Below are 18,787 nucleotides of genomic sequence, written 5' to 3' on the forward strand. Positions count from 1 at the left end.
AGATGGTCATTCTTCTTGACTGATAAATGAGAGATCTGACATCTGGGCTAACCTTCTCACATTGAGAATGTGTTGTAGTGATTCTCTAGAAGTGATCTAAGCTCTTACACTTTTCTTCTTCACAGAGCTTATAGCACTATTCATGATTCTGCATGAGTCTGAACACCTGGAAATGTTCCATTTACAGAAGAAAAAAAAAAACAAAACCAACAACAACATTAAAAGCATCTCTTGTTAGGCTTTCTGGTGATGATAATAGCCTTAGTTTCTGTAAATCAGTGTGTTACTGTAAACTTGCGGGCAGGCAGAACAAAGTAATCCTTGCCTTCTGAAAATACTTTGCTTAAAGCTGCTACAAATTCCAAGTCAGCTCTGCATGTCTTTACTGCTTTATAGAGATCTTTATAATTCATGTGTAGAATGAGGTGAAATGAAAAACTACATTTTTATCAGTATTTCTGAGTTTGCCTTGCCTTTCTGCACCTTTTCACAATACTTCAGCAGATGTTACTCGATGGAATATATTATTCACTACAAGCAGAACAACTGAGATTAGTAAACTGCCAATTAGAAGCTGCATTGTATGCCCACATGTAGCATATACAGTAACTTTTCTTCTGAGGATGACAACAGTTTGCACATATGGCCCAAAGAAAACAGGACATAAAGAATAAAAAATGAATTAGTTCTTGTAGTCACTTGACTGTTGGTGACAGAATTCATCTAGCTCTCCTCTTTCTTGATTCATGATTAATAGTTTACCGTGGTAATTTGCCTCTAGCTGTGCAGTAAAATCTCAGATTGTAGCTGTGTGGCTTAAGAGGCTGCCATTATTTCCATGTGCTTCATAATACAAAAGTAACCCTATCGTTACGGTGAATGTAGTATTTGCTTTGTTTTTGCAGGGCCTTAGAGTATTAGTGTGATGCATTCTATTTTGTAAAAATAATTTAAAAAAAAATTACAAAAGCCTCCTCCTCTTAGTTTTATCTGGCATCTTTTATCTGAAATCTAACCACTATATGTCACGTTCCCATACTCATCAAACAATGAATGAAGAATTTCCATTTCTGGGAACACTCTGGACTTCAGCTTCATTCTTCTGCTTATACAAGGTTAGTGTTCTTTGATAAAAGAATACCTCAGCAGTTTGACACTGTAGGTAGACAATTCAATATTTCATAACAAAATGATGTTAAAAGCCAGTGCTCTGGAAGAAGTAGCATGGTAAAATCTTGGGAATACAAATTAAACTACCAAATGATAATTATCTTTTCTTAATTCATGGTACCACTTAAGCAGCCTAATTCAACTGGAAACTTACTATAGCATTGCTGACAGTAACAGATACATAGGCCAGTTTAGAGCTGGGCTCTTCTCTTCATAGCTTAAAACAGCAGAGAAAATAGTGCTGCTCTCTGTGACATATATGGAGTACTGAGGCACAGTGAGATTTACTTGCTTGTAGATTACACAGAAGTACATGCCTGGATTCAAAACTGAACTGTGTGTTTCAGAAGTTCAGTGCCCACCCAATCCTTTAGATGTGATCCTGTTCTTCTTGGAGATAACTTTCTTTTCCAAAACAAGAAGCTATATAAGATTTATAATTAAGTGCACATACCACCAATATCTAGATGACTGTATTTGGATTAAGAGCATCACTTAATGAAATCAGAATAGCAGAATTAGGTCCTCATTGCCTTGACACAAAAACTAGGTTGTTTTCATGTTATAGTATGCTAGTGGACAGAATTGTAGACAAGGATTTGTCTACTCTGTGGACTACTACACACAGGTTTAATGGAAAGCATTATGATGGATTTGTTCAAATCTCAACAGGAATGCCAGCGACTGCGGTTAAGTGGGGTTCTATTGAAAGCATACGCAGAGTAAGCACTTTTTTCACAACTTAAACAAATACAGCTATTTTTTGAGTGCACGTGTGTCTCTTACCAAGATCACAGAAATTTTAGTTTTGAGAGAAAACATTAAAAAGGAGAGGCCCACAAAATTTCTCTTGAACTCAGCAGGTCTATAATTATTTATTCTGAACTGCTGACCTAGAAATTCATAGCCACTTCAGTTTAGGTTTGGTATTTCTTTTAGCATTTTGAAGGTTTTCTCTCTTACACAGTTGAACCTCAACCATTGACTATTATTATATACGCTTTAGCTTGTATGTTGTGCTGCATGAGCTATCTCTGCTAAACTGTGATTAAGACATGCATATGCTACACTTGGAAAGGTTAGGTTTTGTAGTTGGTTATGATAGAGGCTAGATGTCTAGGTTGTCTAAAGTATTCAGATCTTAACAATCCAACCTTGCATTTTATATCAATTTGTCATCGCATCCGTTCTACTTTTTAATGAAGTGTAAAACAAATGACATTTCATGCCCAATCTGGTTGTCAGCTTTGCAAAGTAGTATTAACAATGAAGCCATATGTATAACTGAGGAGAATATTTACAGCCTCTTCAAACCACTGCCTTTGCCAGCAGCATTCATCGCTATCAGCAAACAGATTTTAAATGAACAAGCAACTGTGCAGTCAACTCAGCAACAAAGCCCAGTTTTAGCATTTCCTGTGGCCACTGGCATGCTGCTAAATGGCAAGAAATAAATCTTTCATGGCTGGAAATTGATATCGTAGGGACATGTTTATTCAGAAGCAAAACTTTTAGCTAGCACACCACACTACAGATGTGGATTACTGCTGTTAGTTAAAACCTCAGAGCTCCAAGCATGTTGCAGCAGTGTGTTTTGAGTACAGTGAGCACTTTTTTCTTTTTGTTTCTTCTTATTAATTTTTCACAGTAGATCACACATGTAAATTTATATAAATGTATATATATAAATGTATATATTTATATATATATAAATGCTCATGTAAATTTATATAGATTCAACACTTGCGGATTGCATCGTGTATTGACAACGCTCACTGGGGAAGACCATCTTCAAGCTAGGAAAGTAGGAAGATACACTGGCTGTCTTGGCCAGTGGCATAGCTCCCACGAGAGGGCTAGGCTGCCTCTGTTTCACAACACATAGAATCAGTTCACATCACATTAAGATTGAAACATCATATTGGTAAGAAAAAATAACAATCCTTCAGAAATAATTATCAATGGAAACAATAGTTTTGCATATGTTATTACAGAGAATGAAGAATGTTGCCTTGAGAAAGGCTTGTTCTCTGCTTCTTGCTTCAAAACAAAATGGCTGCCACGTCAAAACCCAAATATTATTGTCAAGAGTGGATCATTGCTCTGTGCAAATAATTAATGCAGTTTATTTTTTCTGTTTTGTTTGTTTGTTGGTTTGGTTTGGTTTTTGTGTGTGATATGACCTGAGTTTTTTGACCAGATGATGTTACACACGAGCTGTGGCTTGGAGTAGCTGGATTCTATGATCAGGGAGATAAAACAGCTTAATATTTGCAGTTTTCCTTCAAAGTGGAGACTTGCATCTTTTGCATATGGCAGAGTAAAATTTCATACTGTTTGTGTCAGAGGACTTCCCAGTGCACGCACTCCATCTAAGCAATCTTTGCCTGAATTTTTGCATAAAATTCTCTTCATGCTTTTAATAGCTATAGGTCATGGCTGACTGGCTGGCTACAACATGGGGAAGTAAAAAGGCAGGTGTTGCTTATGGTAGAATGGTTTATTAAAGCTTCATCAGTATAGCACAGTCAGTCTGGAATTGGAACACCTGAGTTAAAATGCCCCCTACTCGTGTAACAGAGGTTTACAGTCTCAAGTCCACTAAATTGATATAATAGATGCATGTATATAGAACAAGTGTCATCTTTTAGACTGAATGGGTTCCACTCACGTCTACTTAGTAAAAAGTGTAGAGGCCACCTTCATAGTGTTCCCTACTTCATCACAGTAATATTTTGGGTTATTTGGGGACTGCATAAAGAGCCCTTTAACACTGTTACTTTAAACTCGGTAAGATTAAACTCATTTTTTAAATGAATTAAAAGTTAATTTAAGAAAAGCACCTATGCATGTGGTTAATTCCAAAAGATGTAAGTAAGGCTTATGCATACGTTTACGTACCGGGACTGATGTCCAAACTTGGGAATTAAACTCAAAGCAGTTTCACACCAGTGCAGCTCTGAAATTCCTCTTGGAGTTTTTCAGAAAAAAATCAGCACAGATGGACTTGTTATGTTACCCGAGAAGGCAATGCCTTAATCAAACAGCCATACACTGGTGGTTGAGCACCTTGAGTACTTCATGCACCTCTGGGAACTCACCATACTGAATTACACAAAACAAAAATGGTTAAATGTAGAAGACTGAAGGCAATACTATCTGCAGCTGCTGTCTGCATTTCAGTTAGCAGACCATGTCTTCTATGGATAGCTCATAAATTCTTCCCCGACGGAAGTACCATGAATGCTGATTCCCCCGAAGATCTGTGCTGATGTATGGTGTTCAATGCCTTTGTAATCTGCAAAAATGGTGAGATGACAAAGATTGCAGGTAATTTAGAACTACTGAAGATAGTCAAAAGGAAAATTGGTGGGAAGATATCTGCAAAAGAATTTCATTCTGCCTAGACTATAAAACACGAATGCCACTTGGCACTGATGGATACAAAACAGTAAAATAATACATACTTAGTTCAACTTTTATTATCTATTACCCCTGGAAAGAAAGATCTTATCCTGAACAACTTTCTTGAATAATCAGGTCAAGGTGGTGAAAATAACAAATTCTGTTTTAAGATGGATCTTCTTTGTGGGTCTTCATTCTTATTTAGGCAATTAGAAATTGAGGGGTGTGCCAGTAGTTCCCTAGACCTGGATAGAAGTGTTTCCCCTAATCATATAAGTATGTTTGTAATGTCAACATTGGTTTATGATCTGAACTGAAAGCATGCTTCCAGCCTCTACATCAATCCAAATACAGCATTACAGGTCTAATGAAGCAAGACCTGATTTCAACAAAAATTAATCAGAAGTTTTCATAAAAAAATTTTGTGCAAGTCAAGCATTTTCCTACAGAGTTCTAGATGGTCAGTATTGGTGGCAGGGATGGAATAAGCACAGAAGCATGGCAGAAAGTTACTCTTCTACATGATCAAATCATTACATGCTTTCTAGAAGGGATGAATGTACTCTTTGCCAAGGTGCTGCAGAAACCCTGGCAGATTGCCAGATAGTAAAATGGAATTTTAAGGAAGGGTCTCTCACACAAAAATTGAGAAAGAATCCCTGAACTCTTTACTCTCCCCTACCTTCTGTCTTACCTGAATTCTGTGATCTACAGGTTAGATGCAGTGTTCATAATCAGAACACTGTACATTTAGCTCTATGATATTGTGGAGGTTTTAGTAGACTTCTAGAAGGAGTTGGTACAGCAGTTAAAAGGAGCCAGAAGCATTCAGCACTTTTTAAGTCAATGTTTTAAGTCAATAAAACATAAAAGCTACACACTACCTAGTATCCACAACTTTTTCTAGGATTATGTAGAAGTAAGCGTGATATGGCACACTAACCATTATGTTGCTGAAACAATGATTTTAAAGGAACAGCTTTTAAATAAGTGGGAAAAGAGTTACTAAATCTCTTTTTACTTCTGGGCCTTCTTATCTTCCTCAGATAATATCTCCCGATCTCTCATCAGGGCAAAAGGGATAATGGCAAAGCTTGCAGTCTTTTGGATGCTCCAGTAGTGTATTATCTTTTCACTCAAGGCTGATAGCATGAGTTTTCCCTTACTCACAAAGATAACATTAGCAATATCAAGGAGACCAGTTGTGCAGAGGTTTTCTTTTCATGGCCATGAATTGGAATCAAGTAAAATGCATATGGTTTGAAGTTCAAGAAAGGAATTTAATGTAATTATGCATGGTCTGATATTGCCTAAAGCCAGAATGCAATGAGTGCTAGGGATAGGTGCCAGGAGAATGAGTTGTCAGATTTGACTGTACTTATCAGATGTTTTATTCTTTCTATTTTTGATTCTTTTTACTAGTCATAGTACTAGGATAAGACAACAGTTTGTTTGAATGTTTACATTGCCATTTTTCTCTCCTTGCTTCACACCATTTGGGAGAAGAACCAGAGAATTGCACACACCAGTTGTGAAGACTGATGTCTTCAGAGTAGTGTTTCAGTAAAGATTATGGCCAAAGGACTAATTTATGAGGGCTGTATGCATATAGAATGAGAAAACTAAACACCAGATGTAGCGTACCAGAGTTCAGCACTTGAAAAAAACATACACAAAGTTTACAGAAAGAGAATTATTGTTTCTTACGGGTTCTACAGATAGTGCTTTGAAGTGAGCTATGTTTAGTCTTAGTGATGTATTCCAGTTTTGCTTTCAATGAGGCAATTGTAGATTTTAGACTGCTCATTTGAGGAGATAAGAGATAGCTATAATCTTTCATACAAAACAAATATCTTACTACATTCCCAAATATTCGGTATTTTCATATTTAATCTTGCCAGGCAGGCTTTCTGTTTTAGAACAAAGTTTGTTTTTTTTTAATGGATAAACTGTCTTCAGATAGAGTTTGTGTGTGTTTAATCTCTCAGAAAGAACTTGACAGTGTATCATATCCACTTTTCTTCATCAAGAAAATCTGCTGCTCATTTGTTAAAGCAAACTGCAGTTAGAACCTGGCAGAAGTACTTCTATATGACCTGCAAAAAAGCTACGCTGGCCAGAACCATATTTTTCACCTGTGCTAACCAAAATAAAAACAAAAATATATCACATTGTATGGGTCACGTTCACTGCAATCTCCACTGGTTTGTAGTACTTTTCTCCTAGAATCGACTTAATATTTCACGAGTGTAAACTCATACAACTCATACAAGAAATAGCTTTTTTTCTTGTTGCAGAGCAAGCTGGACAGAGCATTTACTACTGTAGCATCCTCTGCTCTCAAGTACTCGATTCAGTTCACAAGTCTTTTGATCAAGGTCCAGAAATATTTGGCTCTTGCTGAAGGTAGAGGACACTAGCTAGAGCCTAATGACTCTGGGAAACACACTTCTTTTTGGGAAGGATTTAGGATGAGTCTTTTGTGGGATAAGCTACATCCACAGAAAGACTGTTGCTGTTTAGACTGAATCCCTTGGGGGCTGCAGGAGGGCCCTGGATTGGCTTTAACTGTATGACTTTTAGACGAGAACATCTACTACATAACTTGCAATAAAGGGAATAATTTTCACTTTCTGATACCTAAACATTAGCAGAAGAGGTACGCAATGCAGTCTGTATCATATTTCAAGTGTCAGTGCTACAAATAGTTTATTCCCTTATTTACACTTACTTGAATATAATTACTTTTACAGAATTTGTCATGCTGCTTAATCACATTTCTTCTCCTGTTTTCTTGATACAGTATGATGGATTTAAGTTTTGCAAAGGTACAAGAGCTTTACTCCCAGCTTGTAATGGCTGTTTGCCAGGCCTTCTTTTCTGTGTCAAGCTTTTGTTTGCAGGCTGCAGAATAAAGGCCAAAGTTGGTCAGATATTCTAAATGGTTTTCTGCATCTCATTCAAGTCTCCTCCTGGTGTGACGTCTAATGATCTCTCCAAAGCACATTCTTTGGAAAAGGTCTATTGTAACTGGAGGCAAGCATAAGTGAGGCAATCTTTTATTCCTTAGTAAGTTCTGATCTTGGTGGGTCTTTCCTTGAGCTGTAATTTCTAGGAAAAAAAAGTGGTTTACATTTGAAGGCAGGTATGGGACAGAGGATAGACTGCAAACCCTTCTCAAAAAGTTACTTCACTGTTTCATTCTTTAATGTTAAGACAAGATAAGGCAGCCAAATAAGCAAGAAAACTTCTGTTCCTCTAAAGAAGTTCACTCCCATCAGAGTGAACATCGTCTACCAACCCACTGGGCATTTTCTCTAAGTGTTCTTTGGCCAAAGTTGTTTGTGGAAATTTTTTTTTTTTTCATGTAGGAGGAATGAATTGATCAGTAGAAACATCCAAAAAGCCAGATGAACTGAGATAAAACATGGTAAAAATGACATGTCCAAGTTGATACCAATATAAACACAGAAAGAAGGAATTTAGCCTAACTTGATTACACTTCAACCATTTGTTGTGAATTCAATTAGAATTTAATATACATGACCTTATAGCCATGGTTTCTTTCAGCCCTGTTTCTCACTAGTGTTCAATTAATTCATTTTTCCTCAAGGCAGAGTCAACTTCATATCCCCCTTCCTGATAGATGTTTTTCAAACTGCTGTATGGACTGACAGTGATGACAGTGGAAAAAAGCACATTTGAGTCTTTCAAAGATAAATTCAAAATCAGTCGTTCTTTAGATGAACTGAAACCACCCAAATACAACCAATCTTCTTCTTCAGTGATTTAATAGTTTACTTACTGTGATTTTAATTCTGAATTTTGTGGAAGTAAAGCGCAAAGGCAGGCTATAGAGAAAGCAGCAGTACTGAACACTGTGTGCTGACAGATTCTGGATGTTTTAAAATTCTGATTTCATGAGGGAACAATGGCCTTCTGAGAAGACTTTTAGTGGTTAGTGGAATTCATATTGCAGCATATGAAGTCATCTTTATGAGGGGAGTTATTTTGAATAGCAATTTCATGACAGTTGTATCACTGCCAGTTTTTCTTGGTACAGCTTTTGATGTGCTTGTCTATACATGATGTAATTAGGGGCAATTTCTTTCTGGTCTTTTTGTTTGTGTGTTGCTGTAACCTTGAGTAGAAACAAGTGACATTTATCAAGCCCTTAACATCAAGAATGGAATGCTTCAGCCAGTGTAATGAATGATATACTTGAATATGCCATGCACAGTTTGCCAACATTTCCAAGAATCTTAAGGTGTTATTGTCGAAGGGAGTAACAACAATGTTATGCAGCCCATCAATAGTTCACAGCTGCTTGTGCTTTGGATTTTTGCTATTTGTGCCTGATTCTTTTTGGAGATTCTGGGATTGCATTCATTGTTAATCTCACTGAAAGCAGTGACAGTTATCACAAAGTAGGATCTGAATGGGAGTTAAAAGCATGATCCAAAAGAGCTCATCAGATTACCCAAAGCTGCTACAGTTAAATAGGCAAACCTATGCCTTTTGGAATTGATATATAAGCAGCTGTTTTATGGAGCATAGATGCAGGCCAAGTTTTAGAAAAAGCTTTCCTTTACTTTGGAACAGACAGGGAAACACCTCCCCTATGAGGACAGGCTGAATGTGCTGGGGCTGTTCAGCCTGGAGAAGAGGGGCTCCAGGAAGATCTGATGGAGAACTTCCAGTATTTTAAAGGAGGCTACAAGAAAGAAGGGGAAGGAAGAATTTTTTACAGTAAGGGTGATGAGGCACTGGCAAAGGTTGACCAAAGAAGTGGTGGATGCCCTGTTCTTGGGGATGTCCAAGGTCAGGCTGGATGGGGCTCTGAGCACCTGATCAAGCTGTGGGTGTCCATATTCTTTGCAGGGGAGTTGGACCAGATGACCTTTGCAGGTCCCTTCAACTCAGTCAATTCTATGATTCTTTGATTTAAAAGGATTTCTGAATATATTTGGCCTTAGATGTCACTGAATGCCTTTAGGTTTGTGACAACAGTGACTAGTTTTCAGCAGATTTTTTAATAAAATTGTCCTTTAGTGAATAGCTTCAGTAGACTTGTTGGACAACTTCTCCTTGTTTCTTTTCTTTGTGAACATCATTCCTTTTCATTAGCATTTCCCCAAACCTTGCTGCAGAGCTGAATCTTAACTCTCGAAGTTTCACAGGCAACAGCTTCTTTCTCAGCTCTATTCACTTACCATGTTGATGTGTGAAGCAGGAGATTTGTTTTACCTTGACTTGTCTAGTCCACTTCTCCAAGACTGTGGTGAAGGATTGATGAGTTCTAACAAAAACTCAGACCTCACAGTGTATATACTCCTTGCAGTCAATTTTCCACTTGTCGGTGTTGTTGAGCAGGTAAAGAAAAGCCACAGCCTAAATGGGACTGGCAATGCTCAGACACACCATGCTGTAAATAAAGGTTATAGCCTTCTGCTGCTGGACATTAAATAAGCAGATAAATTTCTCTTCACTGTGGATTTATTCAAGGCAGATGTTTTTAGTGAGTTCTGGAAAGGCTGGGGAGGAATATAAAACCTGCTGCAGTTCTGGAACTGATCCATTAGAATCAAAACCTGGTAACCAGTGGTAGGTGTAAGGATCCCTGACACTTTTATGGCAAGACTATGTATTTCAGAGAGGGCTGGCTCAGTTTGAAACACATTCCAAACCAAAACCTGAAATAAATTCTTGCAACAGAGCAATTCACAGAACTCCTACTTGCCCCTTATGTCAATTTTGACAAAAATGAAACAAACAAAACAAAATCAACCAAGATTGGGAATGGAATGATGCAACGTTCTGAAAAGAAATGGCGTGCTGATTGCCTGTGTCTCTATTTTTCTGGGTGCCATTTCCTCAGTGTAGAGTTGCGGATAAACACAATAATACAGGTATAACAAGTATGAAACAGACACACATGGAAGAAATGGAAAAATACTTAATGCGTGCTTAGCTATTTAATACTGGAAAAGCATGTATAATTGTCTACCTGAACTTGAGGGGCCGGGTAAGAATGGCTTCATGTGGTCCAAGAAGGAATTAAGAATACGACAAAAGAATAAGGAAAATAAAAGTAAGATGATTGCTACTGCTGCAACCCCAGTAGTTCCCTTGGAAGTATTCGAAGGCTTGTTTGAAGCTTAATGGAACGATACATTTTAAAAAACACCACAAAGAATGATTGAAAATTTGATATTTTGTAAAGCATAAATGACAGGTATAAACTCCCTCCTAAGACATTCTTTGGTTTTGGATAAGTCACTTAATCCAAAATGAGAAGATAGGCAGAAGGGCATTGACAATACTACGATAAGAAATGGTTTTGTGGTATGAATCACATTCTTTACCAGTGAACATATCATCAACTCTCAAGAACTACACCACCAAAAACAAACAAAAAAAACCCTGAAGTTCCACTAGCTTCTTTTTGTGAAAATTAGACATACTAAGAAAGACATCCATTCCTGAGAGCCTGCCCTCTCATTAAGCACTAAACGAATTCTGGAGTAGTGGTAGGGGACATGGCTGAGTAGGAACTGCTGTTTTTTCAGAAAGCAAAAAAAGACATGGCCAAAAGAGCTTTTCAAGATGCTAGGGTAGTTTGTAAACAGTGATTGATCCCACTGCGCAGGGATCCACAATGCATTCAGCATAGAACATGGCTCTTGCTGAGGTAAAAATAATTGTTTCTTGGAGAGAACTGAGGAAGTTTGTACCAGAAGTGGAAAATTTATTGAGCAGATTCATTAATGTTCCCTCTCCGTATATTAAGAAATGTCAGGAAGAAGTGGCCACAGCATCACTGGCAACATTAATTTTTCTGAATTGATATGTAAGGAATTAAAGGAAAGAGACAAATTTCTGATAGCTGTAGCTTAAGCTCAGACACATGAGAAGCCCAGACGTAGTAAGGTGGAACTGAAAGGTTTTGAAAGAGGAGAACCTAAGGATGGGTGAGTCTGTTTGGCTAAGAATTGTGATCTGGAGAATAAGTACTATGTAGTCTGAGGAAAGCTTGAGCTGAATTGGTGATTTGAAGGTGAGAGGAGTCTGCAAGGAGGAATTCGGACAAGCCACAATCAAGTCATCTTCAAATCAAGATAATCAGTATTTTGCCCACCTGGAATTTGAAGGGACTTCCTGTTCAGTTGCCAAGGTTTTAAAATATAGTTCAACATGCAGTATTGCCACTTGCCTAGTGAGCAAACTCAGACATGATTGCTTACCCGAGTTCATCTTGATCCACTCAGTTATTTATTTTTCATGGCATTCAGGCAAAGGATCAAAGAGTCAGAAGATGGCATGCTATCATATCAGAGTGGGGGAATAGGAAAGAAGTGGGGAAAACTTCAGAGGTTGTAATCAGAGGTTGTTATGACAACAGGGGAAGTGTGCTAGCAGTTAACACATACTAAACCAACCTTCAAAGCGGATGGCACATCTCATAAAGCAGAGGAAGAAACTTTGCCTGAGGAGATAATTCACTGATGGAAACTGGTATATGTCTGGTTTTTCCATCCTTTTATGAAAAAGACAGATTCTCAGCAGGCAGGTTTCAACAGCCTAACTGAAATCAATAACTTGGTTCTCAGTTACTCAGAATCTGTCTGCAAATCTGAAGGTATCACTAATGCCTTAGCAGGCAAGGATATATTAATGTGGTTGCTGTGTAATGAGCATAGGGCTGCTTTATTTTCTTGAAATCTGTTCTTTGGACGACCAGTAGACCACAAAGCTCCTTAAGCATATCAGTATGTTTTTGTGAACATATCTAGGTCTTTATTGTTCACTTGCCACCATCACATGAGAATTCCCTTAATGACACTATCTCAAGTGGCAACCCCTTGTCTTCTGTTTTTAAAGACAGCTTCTGCTTTTTCAAGACAGAAGGTGGCATGTACTTGTACCTCTTGCCTGTAAACTGGCTGGAGCCACTACATCTCAGCATGTATGAAAACTAGATAGCTGAATGCAGATTTACAATATAAGCCTAATCCTTAGCAGCCATGCTAAAAATGTTTGGCATAGGTACCTTGCAATCTTGAATACTTAGAGATATATAATAGTACTTCTGCCTTTTGAATCTCTGAACAATGAAAACCCACGCATCAAGATTTTTCATAAGCACTGTTTCTGTGCTTCCGTAGGCAAACCATTCTAGTGGGAAACTTTTGCATAGGTATCTATCTGCTTCTCTAGTCTTATGATTTTAACAGTTTGACTTAGCCAAAAGTTTCTTCATTTCATTATGTTCTGCCATTTGGCTTGCGAGAAACATGTGTTAAACAGCTCCTGTGTCAAGAACTTTCCACTGTATTGCTAAATGTCCAACATTTCTTCCTAATACCATCATCTGTTTGCCTTCATTCTCCACTCTTTCTCACATTGTTCCAGGTCAGAGGCTACCCTGAGCCACAGATCACGTGGTACAGAAATGGACACCCTCTCCCAGAAGGAGACCATTATGTTGTGGACCACAGCATTCGGGGGATATTCAGCTTGGTAATCAAAGGTGTGCAGGAAGGTGATAGTGGTAAATACACCTGTGAGGCTGCAAATGATGGTGGGGTTCGTCAAGTGACTGTGGAATTGACTGTGGAAGGTAAGACAATACTTAAACTGCCACTGTGATAATAATAGAGTTTAATTAAATGAATAGGTTGTGTTAAAACACCCATCCAGTTAAGATCATAACAGTACATACATGTTTTCTCACTGTTGCAAGAGTAGCACTCTTCTCTGGTACAGGAGAAATCCCTTTTTCATAGCTGTAAGTCTAACAAGGGTTCAGGGAGTGGGGCATCTATATTGTAATATTTCCATTTCTGGATGCTAGATTTAATGCCTTCTTTCCCCTAAACCTTACGATCAATTAACCATGAATGGGATATTAATTCAGGTCATTCACAGAATTCTCATTTAAATCCAATCTAATATTTTGAAAAATTATGCAAAGACTTCAATTAAATTGATGAAACCTTTAGGATCTATGATATGATTATGTACTATAGCATATTATGTGGCTAAATGTTAATATGCATTCCAGTGAGGAAACACATGGTTACTAAGAATGACATTTACATATTTTTTATTTTTCTGTACTCTTTGTTGAAGTCCAGTTCTACAAATTAAGATTTAACATTTGACACAGTGCTGCCTATTAGAGACACAAATGAAGCAGATGAAAGCACTTGCTTTTGCCACAGATATTCACATTTACAAAGCTGTGAGCAAATTACAAATTGCCTGAGAAAAATATTTGCTAACAGAATGTGAGTTTTTAGGTTGGTTTTGTTTTTGTTTTTGTTTGTTGTTGTTGTTGTTGTTGTTGTTGTTGTTGTTGTTGATATTGTTAAAACAGAATTTTTATCCTAACAGAATATTGGAAATAATTTAATATCTGTAAAGGACATCTTCCTTTGGAAGTTTGGCCACCATTTTGAGGCAGCCTGAAAGTTGTTTCAGAGGCTTTCCTAAAAGAAACAGAGAACTTCTACCAGACTTCATTTTTCCTCTACAAGAGGAGGACTGCTTAGTTTACATGTTCAGCTACTGAGGTGCAAGGCCTGAACAATTTTTCTTACTCCAAGTTACGTTCTTTCTGTTGTTCCTCCTTTCCTAGTCCAAGTATTGTAGTGGTATTGACAGCCTTTCTACTCCTATATCTGAACTACTTGTTATCTTAACTGTTGAGTACTATTTCCTTCCTGGCTTTGTTTATGGACAATTCCGGTCTGCTTTGCAGGGAGGTTGGACTCGATGATCTCTGGAGGTCCCTTCCAGCCCCTACAAGAGACACTACAGCTTTGTGATTCTGTGATAGTTACTCAGGCTTTACAATGATCCAATACTGTTTTGGATCTCTTTTGGAGGTCATCCATACTTCTGGTTGATTGCTCAAGTTAACATGGCAGGGGAGTCATCTCAGCCTGCAAAGTTAACGTTTTCTCTTGGGCAGTAAGAGCAATGGGGATCTTGGAGCTTCACAGCATATCAAACAGGCACACTGAGGTAATATGCTCCTGGCGTTCTGCATGTGTGCTTCCCTTTGCTAAGTTGAACGCCTGGTTGCAATTGCATATTTAATGTTACATGGAAACAGCTAAGATCAAGCCCAGGAATTTTTAAGAGAACATCTGCATATTAAATAGTTGCAAACCGCCATATTTAAAATGTAAAGAGTGACAAAAAGCCAAGGAATAATGGAAATCAACTGTGCTTCTTTTCTCTTAGCTGTTCAGTCCTCCTGGAAATCTGCTAAATATCAAAGCATCTCAGGTCACAACTTTGCATTGAATTCCTGAAGCACAGCAAAAATTGACAGCTGGCCTGAAACAATCAGCACTTGGTGTATTCTGAGTAAAAAATCTCTTACACACATCTTTGGAGTACATACTGAATCATGCATATGTCTGACACGATATATATTGCCTTCTGTTTAAAAAAAAAAATGTGTAAAATCATTTTATTCCCTAGTTCAAAGCTATCTGAGAAACAACTTCTGTGGAGGTGGGTTTTTTTTAAACATGTTTTTATATCAGGTGTTCTGACATGGGCTTTGGTGCTGTTCAAAAACAATTCCATGGTAGCACCCAGTGACTGAATTTAACAGAATTTAAGAATTAAAGTGGTCTTTATCTCCTCATAAAGGGATCTATAACCCCTCTACACATCAGGATGGCAAGGCACAGGGTTTTTTTTGTTTTCAGCAAAGAATTCTACATTGGGCTGACTGTTACCTGAAAATACGAGTGACACTTTCTAGTTTTTCTATCCTACCGCTCTATCTGAAAGTCAGCGTAAATCCTTAGGAAGTGCTAGCATAATTTCTTTCTTCACAGCCATCAGAGCTGTTTGTTTCAAGCTGCCACTTTGGATCTATCTCAGGCCACTATCCATTTTTTCTGCACCAGATCTGCCAGGAATGCTGTGTGCAGTAGATGGCGCTGAGCTTACATGATTTCATATACACATATCCCTGTTGCTAATGCCAGTAAGTAGGATGAACTTCAGAGCTTCAAGAAGAGTGGTCTTTTTGAAAAGATATTCATCAGAGCAACAACCAAAATAACAAAAACAGACAAGCAAAGCAAGACCTCCTTCAGAGTCTAATATATATATATATATTTGCTATCTAATTATTATTAGTGCTGTAGAAATTAGACATTGTTATTCATTCAAAAATATTTTTGCATGAATAGTCAGCAGTGTAGTTGCCACTGAAGTCAAAGGCTAGATGGTAACTCTGCTAAAACCTGTTCTTGAAATTGGAGAGCCTAACTTCAGGCTTTAGATCACATAACCTCATACTGCAGGTGTTGCATTCCTCCTTCATTTTTGAAACCTGGAGAAATGCATGCTTTCAATAGTCTAGTATCCGTAATTCCTAATGGTCTTTTCAAAAATTCTTACTTCCTATTTTCCTGTCTTGTGCTCACAGGAAACTCCTTGAAGAAATACAGCCTACCATCCAGTGCCAAAACCCCTGGGTAAGAAGGGCTTTGATATTGTTTAACAGATGCACGAATGTATTTTGGTGGGTAAACAAGTAAAATTACTCTTTCTAAAGGATATGGACTTTTCCTTTCAAGTGCTTCCTGCATCTTGTCCTTAGCTTTGATTCAGTCTGAGAGCCAGACTGAGGGTTGGATTCTTGTCTAGATCTCAACAGTTCCTCACTGGAAATGTATCCCCAATGCTTTTTGCCTGTTCAAGAATGAGGGAAATGGAGGAAAGAAAAGCCTGATAGTTAATGACTCAATTTTGCACATCATGACGTTGGAATAGAGTAATTGGTTGGCATATTTGTTCACATTAGCAAGATGAGAATAGCGGGAATGTCTGTGCTCACAGAGGAAAGACAAGGTTAGCTTCATCAGTTCAAAGTTCTTAGCTCCTTTAGAGCTGAGTGTCAACTACAGGAACAATCTGAAAACAAACAGATAATTGTGAAGTCAAGTGCGTTAAGTCCAACCCTCCATTTAGCCCAAGCAGAATAGATACTGTGGGAACTGCTCTGTCAGTAAAATGTTTGAAGCTACCAGGAAGGCGTAAGTAGCTTGATACAACTACTGCTCTTTCATACTGACAGGAATTCTTATGGCTGAAAACAGAACCTCCTGCTGGTATCTGTGCTGCAGTTTTGCACTCTCCTGTCTTTGCTCTCTGATATTCCAGAAGCCTTCCCTGCATTTTCCATAACCTGACAGGCATCTTTTAAAAATCAGAAAAAAATACTGCTTTTAGACTGATTAGAAAGAAATAAAACCAACTGAAACCAGCATTCTCTCATATATAATTTAAATATTGTATAGTAGCCTGGAAGAAAGACATATTCTGGTTTGGTGTAGCCTGGTGCCAGGCTGATTAAGAGATCTGCAATGATTTACTCTGGTTCACAGAAGAGCCTTCTTTCAACCATGCCTTAGAGGTAGCTTGAGGAGGACAACATTAAAAGCTATCTGACATTTAGTTCTATGATTGTTTCCCATTTTCGCATATTACAGTCCTCTCTCCCAAGCTGATCCTCCTGTCCATATAAATCCTTTCATCCTGGTCTTGTTTCTTATTTAGAAACCTCGAGTTGCCTATTTGGCAACCATCATGTCTTGGTAGCACCTTGGCAATGTGCTCTCTTTTAGTATGTGACACCTGGTAGAAATTGTGAAGTACTGACATCTTACTTATATATGGTAAAAGGCCATCTGGAAATGAAGGTCTTGAAAGTGGTTCCGTTTGCTTGAAATTAAAGGTTAAAAAAAAGGAAAAAATTACTGATTGCCATCTGTTAATGTGTGTCTTTGTTGTACCAGGGCTTTAGAGCAAAGAATGTGAGTGTTCTCTTTCACATTAACATACCTGACGTTGCAAATTTCTTTTTCTTGCTATGTTACTGTTTGATGTTTGAAGTTTTATGGCTACCTAACTGTGGGTTTTGGATTGCAGTCACTCTTGTCATTCTAATTTCATTCCACATGTGGTTTCCCAGATGTGCCATCCATTTAAATAGAGCTGGATTTTACACTTAAAAGACATTCACTGCTATTTCGACGGGTTTCTGTGCCATTTCCATGTTTGCTTTAGCAGGATATGTCAAAAATGTTGCCAAAAGAAATTGATGATTTATATTCAGAAATTGCACTGAATGTTGAAATAAACTATATGATACAGAACTGTGAACACTGAACAAGTACGCACAAATAATCTATTAGGGGACAATTAAGAAACAGAAAAGAGGGAAAACTAAATGTATGTAGTGTTTCTTTTCATTTAGTTTGTCCAGCTCTTCTTATAAGCAACTCATATCCCCAGGATCTGTCCTATGAGTTATGTGTCTGCTGGATGAGGATGTGGCACTGTGCTATTTAGCTGCATGAGGAGTCAAGAGCAGTTATCACCAGCATTTGCATTTCTTCCATTGACAAAAAAAAAAAAAAAAAAAAAAAGTGTATAGCTGAAAATCTTCTACTCTAAAATGCTTCCTGAAATGTGCTTTAACAACAACAACTTCTAGTTCTTCTTTAAAATCAGGATGTCAATTACCTTTTTAGGGGAAGACTTACTGTTCCACCTGTGGAGCTTAGACCAAGCATCTGGGGAGAGAGTCCACCAAAGTTTGCTACAAAACCCAATAGAGTTGTTGTGCGTGAAGGCCAAACAGGCAAATTCTCGTGTAAAATAACAGGACGACCTCAGCCTCAAGTAACTTGGTCTAAGGTATGATTTCCCAATAAATTAATGTTTGCTTTCTATTCTAAAGTTTTGTTACTTGGTGAAATGCATTTGCTACTGCAATATGAGAAATCAACAATGGCAAGGATTTATGTACAACAAGGAAAACCCTATTCTTTCTCATTTTCATACTTAATAAATCCAAAAAAGATAATAATGTACCTTCTTAATATAAAATAGCCATAAGAATAGCAAGTACAAGATGAACTTACCCAAAGACCTTGCTATCTAGATAAGAGAAATAGAGAAAGAATGGGACATAAGAACATAAGCATATCTGTTTTATAGAGAAGATCTGCAGGGATTTAATGCTTTAGCTGTGGCCACAGAGGAGTCTCTGACAGCTTTGAAAATTACAGCTGCATTTTTCAAGTTCTATGTCAGTTCCTCAATCATAAACTGCCTTTTCTGTTTCATTTATATTGGGTAAGTTAACCTGTACATTAAAATTATGAACCTATCT

At 37.7% G+C, this 18,787-nt stretch overlaps 1 protein-coding gene across 1 annotated transcript in view; it reads left to right on the forward strand.

Annotated features, from left to right (window-relative positions):
• Positions 1-18,787, forward strand: part of MYLK (myosin light chain kinase) — a gene marked incomplete at both ends in the record, with an annotated part of 175,412 nt that overhangs the window by 57,786 nt on the left and 98,839 nt on the right. The window contains 3 exons of the mRNA XM_079539151.1: positions 12,988-13,195; positions 16,034-16,082; positions 18,144-18,309. Coding sequence (XP_079395277.1) covers positions 12,988-13,195; positions 16,034-16,082; positions 18,144-18,309 — 423 coding nt within the window. The remainder of the gene's footprint in view (positions 1-12,987; positions 13,196-16,033; positions 16,083-18,143; positions 18,310-18,787) is intronic.

This window comes from Tetrao urogallus, assembly GCF_951394365.1.
Source record: "Tetrao urogallus genome assembly, chromosome: 8".
Classification (NCBI taxonomy): domain Eukaryota; kingdom Metazoa; phylum Chordata; class Aves; order Galliformes; family Phasianidae; genus Tetrao; species Tetrao urogallus.